At 33.7% G+C, this 22,553-nt stretch overlaps 1 protein-coding gene across 1 annotated transcript in view; it reads right to left on the bottom strand.

Moving 5' to 3' along the window:
• Positions 1–22,553, bottom strand: part of LOC129233109 (rab-3A-interacting protein-like) — a 77,793-nt gene that overhangs the window by 11,720 nt on the left and 43,520 nt on the right. The window contains exons 3-4 of the mRNA XM_054867168.1: positions 5,884–5,979; positions 5,707–5,784 (exon numbers count right to left, since the gene is read on the bottom strand). Of these exons, the coding sequence (XP_054723143.1) occupies positions 5,707–5,784; positions 5,884–5,979 (174 nt within the window). The remainder of the gene's footprint in view (positions 1–5,706; positions 5,785–5,883; positions 5,980–22,553) is intronic.

The raw sequence follows: 22,553 nt of genomic DNA, 5'->3' as shown, positions 1-22,553 counted from the left end.
CCCGAACCAATTAACATGAACGGGCTTCAGGGAACCTCGGAACGATCAATTACTTAAGGGAATTGGTACTACAGGTCTCAACATTGAGAGCCACTTTAAGGATATCATAAAAAGAAGATGCTAATTGGCAATGGCTTACAATACACATAGGAGGTTTAAGTAAGTTAAAGGAAAAAATTATTAGCGCTCCTGTTCTGAGTATTTTTCAAAGTTCCAAATTCATTGCATTACAAGAGGATAGTTTAAAATATGGTTAGGAGTGCTGTTGATTATAGGAGGAATGTCCAGTAGGGTGGAGTGAAAACAACGAAACTAAGAAATATGTAAAGCCTGTTTGCGGAAAAGTTGCCTCTACCAAGCCTTATCGTACAAAATTGCAAATAAATCAAATAATATCTGTAGCTGCTCACTTAACTTTGAATTTTAAGTATTTTGCTTGATTTTTCACTAAACTGGCGAAAATGGAATGATAAAATGTAATTACCTCTCATTTGAAACTTTGAATGTTTCTAATGAAACTCTTGATAAATTAATACTTAATCTATAGTTTGTTGAATGACTTAGGCTACGGCGAAATTGCTTTCAAACGTGCACTAAGCAAACTAATCGCACGTGCTCTGCCACACACTTTCTTTGCGTTCATTGCTATCAACTGCGTTCTTTTGTTCTAGTTAGTTGTATTTCTTTTTTTCTTCAATTTTAAAGGGAAAAAAATATACAGTGGCTCCCAAAAATGTTTGTACACCTTGAAATTTTGTAGTAAAACTAAAATAACGCAAAACTGAATTCGAATATTGAGTCCAATTTTTTTTTCACACCATTCCTATGCCATTCTGAATAAAACCCAGTGTTTTTTTTTCAAAATATTGCCAGATTTTATTTTTGAAATTTGTCAAAAAACGAAGAGAAAGAAAAAATACGCCACAAAAGTAATCGTACACTGAAATATTTTCAAATAAATTCATGATTAGAATTATCATATGTAGGTTTTTATTATTTTTGCATTGTAATGATACTGTAAAATCATTTGCCGTTAATTTTTTGTCTATTTATTCCCTAATATTATGTTTATTTTACAATGGCAGATATGCGTAGAAAACAACAAACATGATTCGAAATTTGATTTTTTTCCCTCACAGTATCCATAAATTGGTTTGAAATGTCTCTAAATTAGGTAATTTATACCATTCTATAGCGAAGTGCTTGATAAAATGCTTTAAGGACAAGAATCGGATCGAAAACAAGGTAAGAAAAGGTGAACTGGCAAAGTTAACAATGCGTGATCGGAGGTTTACAGTTAAAAAAAATTATGAAAAATACACATTTAAGTGCTGAAAAAGTTTCTGCAGGGTTGAATGAAACATTTTACGTTAAATTTTCACCTAAAATTGTTCGCCAAGTTCTCCGATTAGCTGGATTAAATGGGACCTCTTCCCGCAGAATTTTTTTTGTTGGTGCGAAAAACAGTAAGCTTACGCTTTCCGTCGTAATATCAATGATAAATAAGCTCAAAACGATTTGGAACAACGTCTTACTTATGGATGAAAATAAATTCAAAATTTTGGGTTAAATTGTTGTATAATTGTAAATAGAAGAAAAAATGAGGAATTTAATCTTAAGAACTTAGTTGAATCAGTTAATCAGGATGGTGAAGGTGTTCTAGCGAGAGGGTGGATTACAGCATCAGGACTTTGAAATTTGGAATTTTTGGATGATATAATGAATCATGCTGTTTAGTTAAATATTTTAAAAAACAATTTTAAACTATTATATACGAAATATTTATTATGGAAGGGATCGAGCAAGGTTTGTACTCTATTATTCATCAACTTATTTGTATATATTCTTACTTTTTCTTTCAATGCCTTGCTTCAAGCCTCACAAAAACACATTCCCCCCTTTTTTTTCGTTTTTTTACTTGTAAGACAATGTTTTAATATTCTGCTCTCATTTGTACTACTTCCAAGTTTTCCTATAACACTGTCTATTTTGACAATCTGCAGCAAACGTTTGCACAGAAAAATAATAAAGCTATAAATAGAGCAGACTATTAATTTCATTTTTTTTTTGGTTATTTTTGGGTTCACAAGTTTTAGTCTGGTACATAAATAGAAAACAACTACAGGATATTATAAATTAGACAACAGAAAGACAATTTGATGCTACTGACTGACTTCAAAGTCAGATTCAGAAATAAAACAGGGTGATATTTTTTAATTTTGATATTTTCAAGAGAAATCCATAATTTCAGTTAGTTCCATTTCTATTTGATTGAACTTTGCATCAAATAGCTTTTATGCAGTCTTGTATGATATTATGTAGTTTCTTTTACGTCGTACCCATGACTGAAGCCATAGAAAAAGCTCAAAATTATAAAAATAATAATGTGCTCTATTTACAGCTTTATTAAAATTTCAGGCAAACTCGGGCAAACTTTTGCTGCAGATTATCAAAGTAAACATTTAAAAGTAACATAGGGTACAATTTAGAAGTAGTACAAATGAGTACAGTGTTTAAAAACATTCATTTACATAAAAAAATTCAAAAAATGGATGATATTTTTGTGAGACTTTAAGAATTGCAATTAAAAAAATACTTACGGTCTTAAAATGAAAAAATGGATAAATAATAGAATATAAACTTTCCCCATGCCCATCCATAATAAATTTTTCTTCTAATATAATTTTAACGCGAAAAATAAGACATTGAAGGTTTATTGAAAATCTCGAATGTCGCAAACAAATACAATCGAATCATCAAAGTGCTAAGTTCCGACTGCTGGCAAATTTTTATGCTTAGTTTTAATGAAAAATGAACACTTTTACATAATGGTATGTTTATCCACCTGTCTTGAGACTTAAGAACGACATGAATCTGCAAAATTGACATTTCGACTTTTGCCAGCTTTTTGGCTCAAATGCCCCTCTGTGCACCAGCCGAACCTATTCTTGCAAAAAAAAAAAAAGTGCTACTGTTGTAAAATGGTTCAGTGGGTAAACTTGCCACATCAAATTCAAAAATCGACAAACGCTTATTGAAGGTTAGAAAAAACAATTTAATTAAGAACTGTTAATTGAAATGTATATACAGTGCACTTAAGTAACACAGGGGTAGAAATAAGAAAAGTGTAGTCACTGGTCCATGGGACCAGTAACTAAAATATTTGACTGGTCCGAGCAAACTTTCGCTGGTCCGTTTACACGTCCCAATTAAAAACTGAAAATACTTCGAAATTTAAAATTGCAAAAATTTTAATACCTATATTTTTGCATATTCTAATTGAAAAATATAATTTAAGCATCATTTAATTAAAAAATTTATTCCTCTCGCTCTGCCTGACGCATGCGCAGAAAGGGGAAGAAACAAATTTTCTCCCTCGTGAGGATCGAATGTCGTGATGGCAAGGGCGGTGGTCCGATGGACCAGTGATAATTATTTCTTGGTGGTCCGAGTCATATTTCACTGGTCCCGGACCAGCGGACCGCTGTAAATTTCGAGCCCTGTAACATATATCGAAAATTGGGAACATAAGTCCCATCAAAAGGGGTGACTTTCGTCACATCAAAATATCAAAATTCTACATTCATCGAAGGTAATTCAGTGGCGACTGAACACTTGATTCGAGTTCATGCTAGGAAGCGTTGAATGGCTGTTGCCATTCCAAATCAAATAATTTTCCACACTACATTACGATGCGGATATAAGCGTAATGGACTGATCTGCTTTACTGCTTGAAAAGTATTAAAAGTATAAATTGCTTTACAACCAATGACTGTGAAAATAAGGCGTTAAATAATATGAGTATGATGACGGTAATGAAAATAAGTAATTATTGTACTTGTTTTGCACTTGTAATAGAAGCTTTCATTCTATTTAAATATATTTTAATTTTATATTTGGAAAATAAAGTATTATTATGACATGAAAAGCGTAAAGTAATTTGTGTTAGTCGTATTTCGAAGCAAGAATTCACGCCATTTTGAAATCCTTTTATAAAGGTCAGAACGGTTTACAACGTAGGTCGCATACGGATCGCGGGCCTTAAGTTGTAGACTCTTGTTTAAATATTAGTCGACTCAGGGAATTTCTGTGAACATAAATAGAGCAACTTCTCTTTTCAACCCGTTATAGCATTGTTATAGAGAGTGAAAGAAATGTGTCAAGTTATCGGGGTTCCGTCTAATATTTTGAACCGTAACCATTTATAGCAGGGTTGGCAAGTTTTTGCCGGGGGCGGAAAAAACCATGGCAAAAACCACGGTTTTTACCGCCCGGCAAAAATAGGTTTTTGCCAGTTTTTGCCAAAGTTGCAAAAATAGATTTTGTGTTAACAACTTACAGACAGTTTTTTTCCTTTTACATAAAATTAAAAGCATGAAAAGATTTTGATAAAAGGCTTTGCCATTTTCTGTAGAGTGAGCTAGTATCACTAAAAAGTGGAGTGAATACAGAATGCACATATTGATCAGCTTTTTTTTCTTCTTTTTAAATTCTTCTCTTGGCTATCCATTTTTCCAGTAAGTGAGAAAAAGTGCATTATTTCTTTAGTGAGGAAAAGTTAACATTTTTCTATATTCAAATAAATATTCTGTTATTAATTAAATAGCTTAAAAATCTTAGTGGGATCAAAAAAAAAGTGATTAATTAAATATGTGTATATATATAATTAGAATTCAATCTTTTAATTAATTTACTAAGCTTCAGTAAACATTCTTGGTTTTAGCAGTGAAGGAATTGGCTCATTCTGAAAAAATTGTTTTAGCAAACATTTAAAACCTTAAGTTTTGCAATCCCAACATTTGTTTTTTATCTATTTTTCACCTTATAAATTAGAAGTAACATGGAGAGACATAACTAAAATATAAAAGTGCATTATTTATATTATATTGTCACTATTTCTTGATTAACAATATAATGCTACTTTATTTGCAATTAGGTTTTTGCCGTTTTTTCCATTTTTGCCATTTTTTTCCATTTTTGCCATGGTTTTTTCCACTATCCCGGCAAAAATACCTTTTTGCCGGCAAAAAACCCAACCTTGATTTATCGGGTCTCTTAACCTAAAATTATTTTAATTGAGATGCTAAATATGTATCAGCTATGTTTTTAAAGAAACTTGCTAGCTTGCCTATTTTGAGGATAATTCACTATAGCCCCCATTTTCAAATCTGATTTTGGGAGTGTTCCCGTGATCCAATTTTGTCCATTTTGGATATGTTATTCAGTGCCGTCTACTAACCCGAAAACCGTCGAAAAAGCTTCTGCTGCAATTTTGTCCAGGTTCAACCGTATATTGCTTGGACTATTTGTTCTCTAACGAGGAACGCAACAGCAATTTGCAGTTAATTTTCCCCTCACTGTATTATGGGAATCTCTTATGAACAGTTCATGTTTTAACGTGATAGCAGATCCAAACAGAGCAAAAACCTTGGTTTTCGTTAATACGTACTCTCATCCATATATAATGTGTGCTTTAATCTTAAATAGCACATATTATTTAGATGTATAACTGAGACACAATAAATGCAGATAATTCAAACATTGTCCTGTAAAAAAATTCAGTTAAAATAAAAAATGATTACAGTAGCATGAGATGGAACAGTAAAGTTGTTGCTTTTCATTAATAGCACAAGAACTAGTTTTATTTATTTCTGAACTATTGAAAAAAAAAAATCGTACTAGAATGATAAGAAATCAGAACCATACTTTCATGTTTGCTTCTTTTGCAATTCTTTCAGCTCTTTGTTGTTTCATATGAGCTTTCTTAGCAATATTATTAGCTTCCTAAAAATAATTAACACAAATGTTTTAATTTGATCTGTAAATAGCAAAATAAATTCATGAATAAAATACTTGAAATCAAACGAAAAAATAAACATTTACTTCAAATAAACTAGCAGTGAGGTCTTCTATTTCAGATCCAACTTCATCTCTTATTTTTCTTAATTTAGCAACTTCCTCCTCTCTTAGCTCTAAATCCTATAGAAAATAAGTTATTTTAATTACACTTTGAAACACTTGCATAGCAATTTAACCTCCTTGCAGTTTCCACATCCATAACCTACTATTTTTAAACTTTATTTTGCTATTTCATTGTTTAAATGTCAGCAATGTGTTTTCTAAAATATTAAGATTAAATGCAAGTCCATTTTACTAGCCACATTACTCCTGATTCATTCAAAAAAGTAACAAATATCACACCGAAAATGTGCTGTTTGTTGTACAAAAAACTGGAAAAGAAATTTGAAAGGAACCCGAATTTTGGACGAAAAAGTTAAAGAAGTACTCTATCTTGAACATTGTTTAGAGCTGTAACATACTAAGTGTAATTTCTGTAAGTAAGGTGAACATATTTTTATACATAAAATAGTGCAAATTTTAAAGCTACTTTAATAAAAGAATTGAGCAGTCAAAGGGTTAAATACAATAAAAATAAATTATGTGATCTTACTCTTCAGAGAAGGAAAAAAGATGTAAACAGTGAAATGCTAACATATCTATATTAAAAAAGAAACTTGTAATTCAAATGCTCAACTTCAAAATCTACACAATGTACAACTGAACATTGGTACAAAATTACGTAGGGTGATTGATTAGTAAAGTCTCCATAGTATAAAAAAAGTTTCTGACAAGGTAAAATAACAACGGCGATATCAGAATGAAAAAAATTTATTACTCTTGCATATTTTAAACTCATTTCTCAACATTGTCACCATTAACAGCAACACATTCGCTCAATCGTTCTATCCATGTCCTCATTCCGTGCATGAAGAAAGGCTGTGCATTCATTTGTGCACTGCTGCCTGAATTTCGTCATCCACAAAAAAACTTTGACATTTCAACGTCTCCTTCAGTTTTGAGAGCAGAGAAAAGACATGGTGCCAAATCTGGGCTGTAAGGAAATTGTGAAAGCACTGTGAATTTGAGTGTTTCCTGTTATTGTGCACAAAATTGCGGTCTTGCATTGTCATGATAGAAAAGAAAGACGTTTCTGATTTTGCAAATTGATTGAGCGATTGTGCTCTCGCAATTCACAGTCACTCCTTGAGTCAGAAATTCCGAGTAGCACTTGCTTCTTTCATTTCCAAAGGATGCTGAGTTTTTTGCTGATGATGAAACAGTTCTGAATTTCTTGAGATTGGGAAAACCAGAAGGAAGACAACCACCACAGTAAACCGCTTTTACGTCTATGAATTTCGATTGGAGCGCAACCAACAAGTGTCGAAAACTCTTATCTCCTATCGATGCTTTGTACGTCATTACTCCTGGCCACCTCCGCTAACAATCTTTGAACACCGAACTGAAACTAATAACGAATATTATACCTATTATATCGACTACCGAACGCGTGTCTCTCTTTCCACTACTAGCGACACCACACGGTAGGAGACCTTATTTATCAATCACCCCTCGTAATTCATGTACCGGTAGTTTGCATAACTAAGTCAATTTATTTCAAATCTGTCCTAGATTTTGAAATATTAAATGATTTATGAATGAGTGATGCAATGAATAGTGATTTGGATCAATACCGAATATTCGACGCAATCAAGGCCGAATGGTGAATTCATTTTTGTCCAAAAGAAAAATACAAGTTGCATTCAAAGCAGTTTTGTAGTTATGTTAATAAATCAATATGGCATTTTAAAAGATTGATAAAAAGGATTTGGAGCAATTTTTTAAAAATTTGCTACTATTAGTTTAAACTTGAAATATTCGGCCGAAAAATTATCCAAAAGTGGAATATATTTCCTTCTAAGCAACAGTTCTTAAAGGTCAGAGTTCTATATTTAAGTTTAAAATAGCAATCATTCTCTATTATTATTATCATTATTATTATTATTATTGTTTCCAATGGGGTTGTGTAAGAATCAGAAGCCATTTGGCCTTTACCAGACCCGGTGAGCTCCCCGACAAGACATCTGTCTTTCATGTGACACCATTAAGGCGATGATGCATGACACAAGTAGTTTTTGACGCCCAATTTCCACTAGATGGAGGTACTTTGGTTCTCTTTGATGCGAAACTGCACTATGAATTTAATTTTTCCAAGGGAATTCAAAGCCAAACGAATACCCAAAGCAGGGTTTAAGTTATCTTCAATAGTTCTTTAGCATAAAAGCTAAAATTGTGGGAAAAGTTTTAGCAAAATACTAAAGTGTTACATATTCGCATATCTTTCTAAATGTCTCAGTGTTTCCATCTCCAGTTCAAAATAAAATTCTTATTTCATCTCTATGGCATACTTAAAGAAATAAGTACAGCAGCTATTTTTTTAACGTAAAATAAAAAAAAAACTACATATTTGGGTTTTAGAACCTTGCACTCTCTTCCTCCTAATAATGCAGTTATTGAGAGTTATTTACTATCTATGCTATTGAGAAGGACATAATGCCGGAAGACAAAGTGTTGGTGACTTCATAGTAATTTTAAAATCTTAGCTTAAGATTTTAAAAAGATTAAGTTGACTATCGTCATGCTGCTTCCTCTCTTGGATTATACATTTTTTCTCTCTCTCTCTTTTTTTTAAATAATTTCTTTTTTGTTTGAGCAAAAAAGCGAAAATGCTTTACTTTGTTTGCGCAATTGAGATAGTGTTTTCGCATTTTGCGAAAAATGCGACCGTAGCGGAAACCCTGACCCAAAGGATCTTTTACATGCCGCATAATTATACGACATTTGCGCTGATGATTTTCTGCATCTCGAAAATACACCGGCTGGCCCCCTCAGATCAGAACTCGGGTCAAAGGCGTAAAAGGCCAGTGCCTTGCCATCACGCCACCAGCCAATTTTCTATTATTAGTATTGGTTCATAACGCTTGTCAATTGAATTAAAAGAAGGGTTAAAATAAACTGAAATGATTCAGCATTTAGATTGCATCTAATTTCCCTAAATTGCATTCATTCTACCTTAATATACATTTACCAAAATTATCAGTCTCCATTGGTAAATTTTAACTTCTGAAGTTTTTTAATAAAATTATATTTAGATAAATCTGCAGACAATTTAGTGAATGCATCATGAGAAGCCATACTGAACATAATTTGGGGATGCAATTTGTAACAATTAAAGACCATGAGCACTATATCACACTGCAACTGTTTTTGATACCAGATTCAAATTACTCCTCAATAAAATTCAAACGAAAGACACAACAATAAAGTAAAACAATAAACACAAAATTATTTGGTGGAACATTTTAACGAAATTGTAAAACAGCCACAAAGTGAAACCTCGGCGAAAAGCTCTGTTCAAAGAGAAATAAAAGAAATGAACTGTTATCTTCTCTAGAATCGTTATTAGAAAGAACAAAACGGTCTTCAAATAAATATAAATATCAAATGATAAATAAAGTGCTCTGCGTGATACAAAACATTACGTAGAATCCTTCTTTTGTGTGAAAATCGTGGATCTGGACAAAATTCTGGATTTTGGTCAATCCCCATTAGATATGGGTCCAGGTAAAGCAGTTTGACTGCATGGACCCTAGTTTTGCTGCAATGGGGGTCTTAAGTTGTCAGTTTGGCTCTTCAAGTGCCAAGTGAGTTAGTTTCCTTTGGAAAAAAGTTTTTTCATAGCGCTGGTGCTAACTGCTTACATTTACTATTGAATAAACAAGGATGGATGCCATTTGTTAATAATTTGTCCGGGCAATGAAACTGAATACTGATTTTAATTTAGAAATTAAAATATTTGAAGCATAGTTTCATGCCAAAAAAAAAAAAAAAACACCCATGCAGTACTTTGCTTGTACAAAATTAACTGTTGTTTAAAACTCTCATTCTAACTACAATTAAAAATGGCGGTTAAAAATATACATAGTACAGTCAGTACTGAAAAACCGTATTCCAAACATAAAGTAATGGACAAATTTCGAGGGGTGAACCTGAAAAAGGTTCATAAAAACAATGCATTTAGAAATTTAAAAAAAATTGAAATACAAAATTACAAAATAAAATAAAAGTTTACTAAATTTAATGTTTACTGGATGTTAAAAAAAATTAATTCCGTTGGAAATACCATTGAGTTTCTGCCAAACTAGCAACTTTGGACCCTCATTACATCTGAACTAAGGCCTATGCAAATGAATAACTTAATCTGGGCTCATAACTAATTGTACAGTAAAAACAGGGGTTGGACCCAAGCATCCAAAAAAAAAAAAAAAAAAGTTTCAACCGGTTGCAAACTGATTATTACCCTCCCAATAAGAACAGGTAAAAAGGCCCACCCCATTGTGCGTTGGGCTTCGGAATTGGGGGTGCATCTAAAAATTGCTATTTTGAGTCCTTTTTCGGAATTTTTAGAGTGCATATCGAGTGGGAATATTATGTCATATTAAATTTAAAAGTATTAAATTAGAGGTGTTTTCCTCCTCGGAGGGATGACCCAACCCAAAAATGGTACAGAACCCGCCTTTCCCCATGCAGTACCCCCGAACCCCTTCCATACATTTCAAGTGGAAATATTATTTCATGCAAAGTTAAAGTTAGAAATCAAGTGTGTCCATTCTCCAAGAGCGATGGCGCACCATCTTCCGAAGCTACAGCACCCTTCCGACCCCCAATAAAAGAATATCCTAATTCCCCCTCCCCCCCTCCTTTCCACTTCAAGTAAAAGCATCATGTCATGCAAATTTAAAATGCATTAAATCAGGACTGTCTATTAGAGTGTGTCTTATAATGCACTTTTTGAAAAAATCTTGAATTTCTTATGGGGGACCCTTTAATTGCTTCCTTTTGATGAAAAAACACAAACTTAAAAGTTTCATAGAATTTGAACAAAATTTAGAGGTTGCTACCTGCAATTAAAATTACCTTCATTGTGAAACAATAGAGTAAAAATATATTTCCGATTTTCCATTGCAGTATTTGACATCAACATGAAATTGGGTTGGTTAGGGTAGAAAAATAACCTAAATGCTTATTTCCCATACATACAAAAGAATAATAAGCATTTCATGGTTACTATGCTGTGTAATAATATCAAACAAAAATCATGCAAAAGTTCCACTATGCCTTTCATATCATTGGTTTACAATTTCAGTCTTTTACACCCACCAATATTGTAATTTTTTCCCCTTTGTTTCTAATAATATAAAATATACAAGCTTTTTTATGATTGCTACTCATCGTCCAAACTATTTGATAATATCTCTTCAAAAAAACTTGATGAAAAGACCTTTATGGTGAAAAATTTTAATGTTAGTAATGAAATCCTCCATTTCTTTTCCTTTGGTTTTAGTTCTACAACATCTGCTGTTCAGTAATTCATTGGAGGAGTTGTTCTTTTAGGTTTCTTTAAGAAAGAGACCAATTTGGAGTTTGTCTCTTCAGAAATGACACGTAGATGTCAAATAAAATTACTTGAAGCAACAAATTCCTTCTTGTAAGTGAAAATGCTTTTCAACAACAAAAGACCAAATCTAAATAAACTTTATTGCAAATTCTTGTTCTTCAGAATCAAAGCACATTCAATTACAACAGAGGCTAAAAAAAAAAATACTTTCACTACAGTTGATTCAGATTCTTCATGATTTTTCTTACTTTCAAAATTTCTTCTTTTCACGCAAATACTGTTTCCTTTTAAATACAGTGAGACCTCAATAAGTAGTCGACCGGTTTAGTGGTCACTCCGTTTAAGTGGTCGTTTTTCTTTGGTCCTGACAAGGTCTCACTCACAGTAATGTAAAATGACCCTCCTTTACTGGTCACCAAATTTAATTTTACCTGGTTAACTAGTCACTCAAAAAGTTGTTTTCTAAAATTCCTTTTCCTTATCGGATCTTAGAAAATAGTGTCGGACTTAACTGAAAGGCTGTTTGATATTAATTTTTCCTTGAAATCTCGATCCTCCGTGCTGGTCGTTCAAAGCATACTTCTTGCCGTGACTCTGATGAGTGCCGAGAATATGAATCTAACTCCTTCCAGCAAGCCATACAAAATCTAATACCTGGAGAAAGTTAGTCAGTGTTTAACATCCGTTCAAGGAACTACAAACAGAATTTAAAGCTTGACGTATGTTACAAGAGTTCTTTTCCGTAAGCAACAACTTCATGAGTCAACATTGAAAGATTGATTAATGTACCGTAACTATATTAAAATAAGTTGTTCTTTAGTAATGTATAAGTAAGAGAAAATAAAACAAAGTAACTATCATTAGTATTTCCCCCTTTTTAGTATTTCCACTAATTTATAGACATTGATTACATAAGCTATTGTTTTTCTCGCAGAATTCTACTGCTATTCATGAATATTTGTAAGGCTTTTTTTTTCTTCCTTAATTTCCCACTCCACATAAGTAGTCACTCCGCATAAGTGGTCAAAACTTTTTGGTCCCTTGAGTGACAGACGACTTAAAGAGGTTTTACTGTAGATATTTGTTACCAATTTCGCATCGTCCTCCTAGTTTTCTTTCAGTTAGAAATAATTTCTCGCCTGGAAGTGAAATCTTGCGTAGATATCATCAGCAAGAGCAAGGTTAAGCAAATAATCTAATGATGGATTCCAATAATTTTGTTTTTGATTATTGAAATAGAACTCTTTTTTTTTTTTTTTGAATTCTTAACTGACAACTTGTGTTTCTTTGAGTTGCTAACCAACAGTTAGTTAAGAGGTTGAGAGTTGATTGTAGCTACAGTTAATTAACATGATTTAATAAATTATGAAATAATTTCAAAGTCAGTAACAATCTAAACTATTACTAATTAAAATTAATAACAAAAAGATAACATAAATAAATATTTTAATAATTGATGAAAAAAAAATAGATTTCAAATTTTGCAGCAATGGTAGCAACCTCTAAATTTTATTCAATTTTTATTTTTAAGATATGAGAATTTTTTTTTTCATCCAAAGGAACAAAATGAGAGGGTGCCTCATGAAAAAATAACATCTTCAAAAATAAGACGCACCCTAATGGATGTGGAGCATTCTTATTATTTTTTTTATTTTCAAAATCCAGCAATTATTTTCTCATTATTTGATTTGTAATCCTACATAAATATTTTTTGAAGTTTTTGTCATTTATTGTGTTTAAATTTTCCCAGATTACAATACGTATTGATAATTGATAATTATTATAATTCAAATAATAGTAATGAATTTAACTTGCGAAACCAAATATATTTAATGTGATTCGATGTTTTATGTTGAGGTTCTACGGTTTGATTTACTTGACAACTCCCAATATTACAACAAATTATTGAATTTTTTCTGCTATCCAAATTTGAGTAGAATTTCGTAACTTAAAAAGGTAGATTGTGTCTTAATCTACTTTTGTGGATTGTATAATTTTGTATCTTAATCTTTCTTTAAAAAATTTCTTTGTGTGTTTGCAACCTTTGAACCATATATTTTAATCTAAAAACCTTATGTATCTCCAAAGTCAGCCCATCAAAATATTAACATAATGGTAGTACAATTAATTAATATATCTTCTGTATAATCATATAACAATTCAATAACATAAGGCCCAGTATACTGAATTACTCTACCAGAAAAAAGAAATGAAAGTGCTTTCTTGAAGTACTTCATATTTAACTTTGAATTGGGAGAAAACTTGGGCAGTTATCATAGTGAAATAGATTTTACCTAATATTTTTTCTCAATGCAGCTGCTGATGCAATGCTGGACTTGGTCATCTCGGTCTAGAATCTTTTTGGACAATATTTTACAATTGAAAAATCAAAATACTGAAACACTTAATTTCTCATTTAAATTTAGTTGTTATAGAAGTTGAATTTTAAAATAAAATTGATGAAACAGAAGACACTTCATCCCAAATTTAACTAAGGGCTCTTATTAATTTATATTTAATATAATAATCTCATGTACTACGAGCTCTGACAAACTGTTTTGGAATTCAGGTGAGTCTTTATTTAATGATTCTCAAGGGATCACAAAATATTGTTCTTAAATAGAATGCTACTAAAACTACAGTGCAGAATCCGGGACATTAATCAGTCGTCTTTAAATAGAAAAAGTCGTTAGACAGAGAACCAACTGTATTTATTGCAAATGCAAAAATTTATTCCCTTTTAAGATAGACAAATGTTGTTAGGGATATAATCCATGTTTTTCAACAAGTTCTCAAAAAAAAAAAAAAAAAGAAAGAAAGAAAGAAAAACTTGCAAGAAAGAAAGTTTAAAAAATTAATTCCCTTTTCCCTATCCCCACCCCAATCAACTTCTTTATATTTTTCTATTTCAAGGCATTTAAATGATTTTGTTTTTGTATTTTTTTATCTATCCAAGGTTAGCAAAAGGCACAGAAAAGTTAAGTGATGCAACTTCCAGAACCTCATGATTATGATTGAATTTTTCTATTGTAATATGTTTTCTGTAATATATGTTTCAGTAATAATTTTTTTCTCTTTTAAAATGATGTGGTTATTTTAACCATTTCTTTTTCTCAGAATGTTCATAATAATACTAATTTTATGAAACAAAAGCTTTAAATAGGAACAATACTTCTTATCAATTATTTGAGAATATTATATTCAAATATTGTTTTTTTATTTTACAGGCAGCATGAACATAAACTCATAATTGATATTTTTGTGAAAAAAATTCTTCATGTGTTCTCGGAACAAAGAAAAATTAATGAAAATAATTACTTAAATTGATGTGTATTGTGAAATCCTGAAATTGAGGATGAATATTAATTTAATTAAAAAATAAATTAGTATTTGATAAATTAGGGGTTGTGATATGAGTAATTAGGAGTTATTTAAAAGGCTTAAAGATAATTGATGATAAGAATACATGAAGATTAAAATTTAGAAAATAGCTAGCAGTTATTATTTAAACATTATTATTTTTTATATGCACCTTTTTATTGTTTTTAAAATATTTTTTTTAATTGCTGTAATGTAGCGTCTCAACATTGATTTCAAAAATTATGATATTATCTTCCCAAAGAGAAAAAAAAATCCGTACAGTTTTAATTTGACGCATTTTGTGAAGAAATAAAATTAAGAATGGAGGGGGAGGGAGACTAATTGAACATCATGAAATACTTACACAAACACAAAACAGGAGTAAGTGATTATTTTACAAGTAGGACTTTTGCGGAGATTGCTACTTACTGAGCTTCAAGATAATTATTGATCTAAGAATACAATGAAGATTGATTTTAGAAACAATAGATTCAATACAAAGAGTTTGTTTGAATAAATTGTTTTTAAGTGTGATTGTAAAAGATTTAGGTAAAATTTGAAAATATTAGAACTGCATGAAATTCACTGCATCTTACCTAAAGCTTAGCATAAATTATATGCATAAGTGAAAGTTATACACGGAGCGGAAATACTTTAAGAACAAGGATTGGTACAAAAGCACAAAAATTCTCTTTTGAAATCAAAATTTCAAAGGAAACTACTTTGGTATGACTTATTTTCAAATGAGAACCATTTAAAAATATGGTGTTTTATAGGAATTTCGAACAAGGATGTTTTATAGTTCAATAAATTATGAACTGATATACACTGCTCGACATTGGAAACTCAACACCAAGAAGGAGTGTTCAGAAACTTATGCAAATTTGAGAGTAGACATACATCACCGAGTTATGTAAATGATGTGAAATGCGCAGTTCTCCGATGCACGTGGAGTGAGATATAAGGGAAGGAACTTGCAGAATGGGCAATATTCGTGTCGTTATTTCTGACTGGAGAATTATCGAAGAAGTTTTGTTTTTGTCTTGGAGGATACGTGTAACAGGAGAAAATGCCAGGCCGCCGTCAACGGAGGCACTTCCAGCAGATAGACGATTTTGATAACTTACGATGTTTAAACGAAAAGCCGAAGGGCTAAATTTCGTAAGTCAGTCGACAATGTTACATGCTTATACAAGCAGAGATAATATCACACAGTGGAAGGTGCAGAATCTAATGTTAATGTGAAGAAATGAACATTGGAAACTTGTTAAAATCTTACCAAAAATTTATTGGTCCATAGTAACTAAAATAAATAAACTAACAAAAATAAGTTCATAAGAATAAACCCTGGCCATAAGTGGAGGCGGAGTTCGCAACTCCCCAACCTAACTCACAAGAGGCTGACGAACACAAAAGAAGAGAGAGAGAACGATTGGAATCGTTCACTATTTATACTTGCCTCATTTGCATATGATTGGGCATCAAAGGATGCCAATCTAAAACTGAAACTTTACACGTGCCAAAAGAGTTGAGAAGTTAATCTAATTTGAATAAAGTAAATTTTATATTACATTACATTAGGAATGAGAACGTGGATAAATATCGTTTAGCGATGTCTATCGGATTTTACGAGGGGTTTGGTGATCGGACCGAGAAGGGGAGGTCGGTCCGTACGTCAAATCGCAGCCGATACCCACACGGATGCGAGCACGGTGCATCGGCCGTGCCGAAGATGGTCGGAACAACGAAATGTGGCAAGATTGGGAGATGGAGGGGCAGCCAGAGTGACGTCAGAACGTGTGGATCGACGCATCCACCGACAAGCTGTAAAAGAACCACAAGTCACTTGTTCCTCGATTCTTCAGCAGGTGCGAGATACCCTGAATGTTCCCGTGTCAACCAGAACCATTTCCCGTCGTTTGGTCGCACGTGGTCTGCAATCACGGCATCCGCTAAGAAGACTGCCATTGACCCCACAACATAGATAGCAACATTTAGTATGGTGACAGTGATAGACATAGTATGTCAATCTAAGTGAAGGTCTATTATCATTTTTTATTATGTTAGATAACATTTTACATATTTGCAGTTTTCATATCATTGTTCCTTAACGAACGCTAGAATCCGTGACGTAACTAGTCTTGGAATAGAGAACGGCACGTGTAGTGGGCGTTGCCCATGACGTGACTAATTTAACGTCGATCCTTCTTGAACATGTGACGTCACGTACACACGCTTCGGGCTTGGCCACTGAAGATCACGATCAGGTAGCATTGAAGTGAAGATATGCTAATGAGATTCTGAATATAAGCAAAGCTGTTATCAGTTGATCTCTCTCTCACTTCTTGCACAGCCTAGACGCGTTGGCTCATGTCAGGCAAGCCAACTTGCTGTCTGTTCAGCAAGCTTAGGCTGTTAGCCTTTTTTTTTTGTTTAATTGAAGTAGTATGACGTTTGTCCATTGAAGACTTCGTTTCTCATGAACGATAGTCGGGTCAATTGATAATACTTATTAGTCTAGGTCAACGGGGTATTTGCAATAATGATATACTTATCTTTATTTACTTTTTGTCAAAGCCATATACTTTGTTTTTTATCTTTTAATAAATTAATTGATGTTTAATGAGCTATTCGTCTTCAATTATACTGATTCACGAACTCCAATTTCACTCTGCTAAATGTATTACGTTGTTTGGGCAAGAGTTAGTTTCAATCATACCTTTCCATCCAACAGACGGACTAGAGCGACGTGGACGACAGAATGGCGAAATGTCGTGTTCTCGGATGAATCCCGCTTCTGTTTATCGAGTGGTGGTCGCCGTATACGTGTGTGGCGTCGACGTGGAGACGAATCTAATCCGGCAGTAACTGTGGAACGTCCCACCGCACGACAACGTGGCATAATGGTTTGGGGCGCAATTGCGGACAATTCCATATCACCTCTAGTTCATATTCAGGGCACTATGCCAGCCCAACGATACTCGGATAATGTGCTGCGGCCGTTGGCAGTTTCTTACCTTCAAGGGCAACCTAATGCAATTTTTCAGCAAGATAACGCCCGACCACACAGTGCTTGCACTGCCAACATGCTCTCCAAGGCACACAGATGCTTCCCTGGCCACCATACTCTCTTGACCTGTCACCAATCGAACATGTGTGGGATGCGATTGGACGCCGTTTGCAGTCTCTGTCCCTGCCTCGTTCAGAAGATGAACTGTGGCAAATGGTTGAAAGGGAATCGAGAGCCATCCCTCTTGATCCCATCCGCACCCTTATGGAATCTATGCCTAGACGCGTTTCTTCGTGTATCGCTGTCCGCGGTGGTCCTACATCCTACTGATTCGACGCCGTTCTCGCTCTGTATTCTGCCTATCATTTTGAAATTAAGATTATTTATTATTCCTAGCTGTCTCTGTCTTTTTTCCAAATTTCATCACTTTCTGACCACTCCTTCTTGGTGTTGCATTTTCAATGTCGAGCAGTGTATACACCAAAGATAAGAAATTCTTGCTGTTTTAAAAATTCATATTTGGGGGCTGAATTTTGTTGCATGTGGTAAATTTTTTTGAAAGTTTTCGCAGTAAATTCAGACAGCTTTCATTACTAAAACCGAACAATTAGGCAAAAAAAAAAAAAAGTTTTGTATGTAAATACATTGAATGTTGTGATAGAACTCTTTTTTTCTCTATACACATAATACTCATGACTCATATTTCAGAGCAATGGAATCTGCTGACAAAATCATAAAAAAGAACAAAAAATTAAAAAATAATAGAATAAATTGTGCTTTTCAGTAATTTTTTTTTCTTCCTCTGAAAAAATTGACTTTTAGCTTTCTGGAGCAAAAAACATGGGCAAAGATATTAAGAAGAAAAAAAGGTAAAATGTTTTTATTTTCGGGAAAACTAGTGTAGCTTTTCAAAGAGAAAATGATTTGTATGGTATGTACTCATTTAGTTTTCTTCCCCTTATAGAATGCCTTTTTCTAGCAGAGGTGTGCTTTAAAAATCAGGGCTATTCATCTTAAGGTGAGCCAGCCAATTGTTGTCCTAATAAGAATAGACACATGTAGTTTGTAGGATGTCCTTTGGACATTTAATATAGTCCATTTGATGTCCTGGGGATGAACCACAAATTGCTTTTGTCCTAAAGATAGCCGAAAGATGAACGAATGATGTCAGCTGGACGACCTGAGGATCACTAAATGCTTCAGTCCTCGGGATGGCCTCTCATCCCAGTCGGACATCCCATTCGAGGATGCACAATTAGAGGACATTCACTGGTGCCTGGGATGTCCTAGGATCACCGTGGGATCGAATTTAAACGTCCCGGGGATGAACTAGTATTTTAAAGATGCCCTGAAATGACATCATTCGGACGTCCTGAGGACCAAGTTGTGCTGTCTGGGTGGCCTATGTAAATTGGTATGTTTTTCTTGAAAAAACCAACTAAGTCCAACTTTGAGTTTCAAAAACTTAAAGAAAAATGTTTTTTTGCAAAAAAAAAAAAAACACGTTTAGTATTTTGAAGTAAGTTACACCCCTAAGCCAGGGCTAAGGCAGAAATAATTAAAACACACCGCCAGCTCAGTTATTCCATCCGAGGACTGCAGTTTCGTGCTTTTTAGCACTCATCAGCCCGGAATAGGAATCGCATGAGCTGGAGACGAAAATCCTCTTAAGGGAGCCAAGAGAGCCAAACAAACTGGTAGCTAATGTAGAATCAGCACACCAGATGAGTGACCGCAGCAATGGTGCGGTTCAACTCAAAGATGGATGGCAAGGTATGGTATTTCGTATTATTATTTTGTATTGTTGTTTTGTATTGCAGTCCTCGGATGGAATTACCGAGCTGGTGGTATATTTTAAGTATTTCTGCCTTAGCCCTGGCTTAGGGACAGTAACTTACTATCTACATACTTACGGCAGCCTTGCCATCCATCTTTGAGTTGAACCGCACCATTGCTGCGGTCACTCATCTGGTGTGCTGATTATACTTTAACCCCCAGTTTGTTTTGCTCTCTTGGCTCCCTTAAGAGGATTTTTGCCACCAGCACATGCGATTCCTATTCCGGGCTGATGAGTGCTAAAAAGCACGAAACTGCAGTCCTCGGATGGAATAACTGAGCTGGTGGTATATTTTAAGTACATGTTCAGTAGTTTTAAATAAGGGACATATCCTGAAAATTTCAGCAAAATCAAAAATTTCAACTATCCAGCCTGCCTGATAATTAAAAAAACTGCACTTAAATTAAAAGGAGTAAGACAAAATCAGGAAAATATCAAGGTTTTGGTGATCTGTTCGGGAAGAAAAAAGTTCGGAAATTTTCTCCCGCGACATTGGTTGATCCCCGAATTTGAGCCGCGTTTTTTGTACTAAGTTGCTCAACTAACATGCTAATAACTATTTATTTCAATTAAAGAGCATAATATACTCAAAACTTTCATCAAAGTGAGTGTTTGATAAGTGTCTGCAATGTTGTGAAAATTTGAGTAGTGATTCGAAACAAATCCCTTATACAAATCCACAGTATCCTTGTATAAGGAGTACTGCAATGTTGTGAAAATTTGAGTAGTGATTCGAAACAAATTCCTTATACAAATCCACAGCTTATGTCGGATCTCGACCAAATTTAGCAGGGAGGTACTTGGGCACCCTAGAAGGAAAGTAGGAGGATTTTCAAAAGCCAACAAGAACCGAACCTTTCCAATTTTAATTTTAGGACCCGAAAATGGCACTAATTGGCTCTTTCTACACGAAATCATTATCTGTTTCTATGAATTCCAAAAAAAAAAAAAGGCTGTAAATCACCAAGAAAAACTTAAAAAGCACTTTTAAGCCTAATGGAACTCAATTTTCAAATCGGAAAATTATCGTTTTGCGCAATCTCATTTTAAATTAACTTTCGGAAGGTTGCCACATTTTTTTCTCGGCTGTGACTAAGTAAAATTTTGTTTTTGTTTTGAGGTAAAAATTTCCCTTATGATTATTTTTTGGCGATTTATCTTCTATTTTTTTAGGATTTTAGAGTTACTTATGGAGGGCTGCGTTTATTTTATTCAGGAATTTTTGATTTAGAGTGTTCTTTCTTTGAGAATGATTACCTTGACGGGAAATGTGAAAGTTTTTACTTCCTTTTACAAAAAAGGAAGTATTGTATTCGCGAAAACAATTTCACTCAAAATTCGGCCTTCATTTCCATTTTGCTCACCCCCGAATGAATGCTGAGTTTTTTTTCAACCCGACCACACACGGATAAGTGCCTAAGAACGTATAAACACCCGAAATATCCATTTTGACATTCCCCGAGTTAATTACAACGAATTTTCTCGTGACGTCCGTATGTACGTATGTTATTTGCGTATATGCGGAGGTGCATATGTATGTCGCATAACTCAAGAACGGTATGTCCTACAAAGTGGAAATTTGTTATGTAGACTCCTAGTGGGGTCTAGTTGTGCACCTCTCTTTTTGGTTGCATTCGGGTGTTTCTAAATTGGTCTTTTGCCCCTTTTTGGGAGGAAAACATTGTTAATTTCGATGTAAACTCAAGTGATGTTAAAATTTGGCGATACACTTGGCGAAAAACGCCAGTCTTTTGGTCGCCAACTTGGCAACAAATTTGGCGGATTTTTTTTTCTTCTTTTTTAAAAATCTGTTTCAATTTGGCCACTGTTGGTGATATTAAGAGAGTAAACTATTGAATCATACGTCTGTATGTACGTATGTGTGTGCGTATGTGCGTATGTATGTCGCATAACTCAAGAACGGTAAGTCCTAGAAAGCTGAAATTTGGTACGTAGACTCTTAGTGGGGTCTTGTTGTGCACCTCCCTTTTTGGTTGCATTCGAATGTTCCAAAGTGGGTCTTTTACACCTTTTTGGGGGGAAATCAATGTTAATTTCAATGCAAACTCAAGTGGTGTTATAATTTATGCAAACACTTGGCAATACATTGCAAAGCTTTTGGTCGCCAAGATTAATGGCCAACTTCGAAAAAATTTGGCGATTTTTTTTTTTAAATCTGTTTCAATTTGGCCACTGTTGGTGATATTTAGAGAGTAAACTATTGAATCATACGTCTGTATGTACGTATGTATGTATGTATGTATGTGCGTATGTATGTCGCATAACTCAAGAACGGTAAGTCCTAGAAAGTTGAAATTTGGTACGTAGACTCCTAGCGGGGTCTAGTTTTGCACCTCCCTTTTTGGTTGCATTTGAATGTTCCAAAGGGGGTCTTTTACACCTTTTTAGGGGGAAATCAACGTTAATTTCAATGCAAACTCAAGTGGTGTTATAATTTATGCAAACACTTGACGATATATTGCCAAGCTTTTGCTCACCAAGTTTTGTCAAGTCCTAATCGATTATAAAACTATTTCAATGGTGTAGTTATTCAGTAGCACTTAATAACATTCTAAACTACTGGGCTTATTTTTTTTCTTTAATAGTTTTTTTTTTTTTGGTTTTTAAGCAATTTAAGGCTTTTTAAGCAATTTAAGGACTTTTTACAATTACTTTTTTTATTTTACACTTTTTAGTTAATTTTCATTGACTTAGTTATTATGACAATAAGACGGTAAATTTCGCAATCTTGTCATTTTATTGAGAGAGTTTAGATCGTGAAGATTATTAAGTAACTTGCGGTGCTCTAAACTACTGATTATTAGTACCTCTAGGGACCTAACTCGGCTCAAAGCTACATATGCTTGACCTTTAGCAAAGATTGCGTGAACTTAAGTCTACCACATCTCGGTACAAAGTAGTTCCTTGGTGCTTGTGTACAGTTACACCCCAGCAAAATATCAATGGCAACATTTTTCGTTCTATTTTATCCTAACCAGGAAGTGCATCGAATACTGTTGTTGATGGTTCGATTCTGACTCCTACTCTAG

This window comes from Uloborus diversus, unplaced genomic scaffold, assembly GCF_026930045.1.
Source record: "Uloborus diversus isolate 005 unplaced genomic scaffold, Udiv.v.3.1 scaffold_17, whole genome shotgun sequence".
Classification (NCBI taxonomy): Eukaryota; Metazoa; Arthropoda; class Arachnida; order Araneae; family Uloboridae; genus Uloborus; species Uloborus diversus.
The sequence above is the reverse complement of the archived record's forward strand: the minus strand, read 5'-3'. Positions and strand labels throughout refer to the sequence as shown.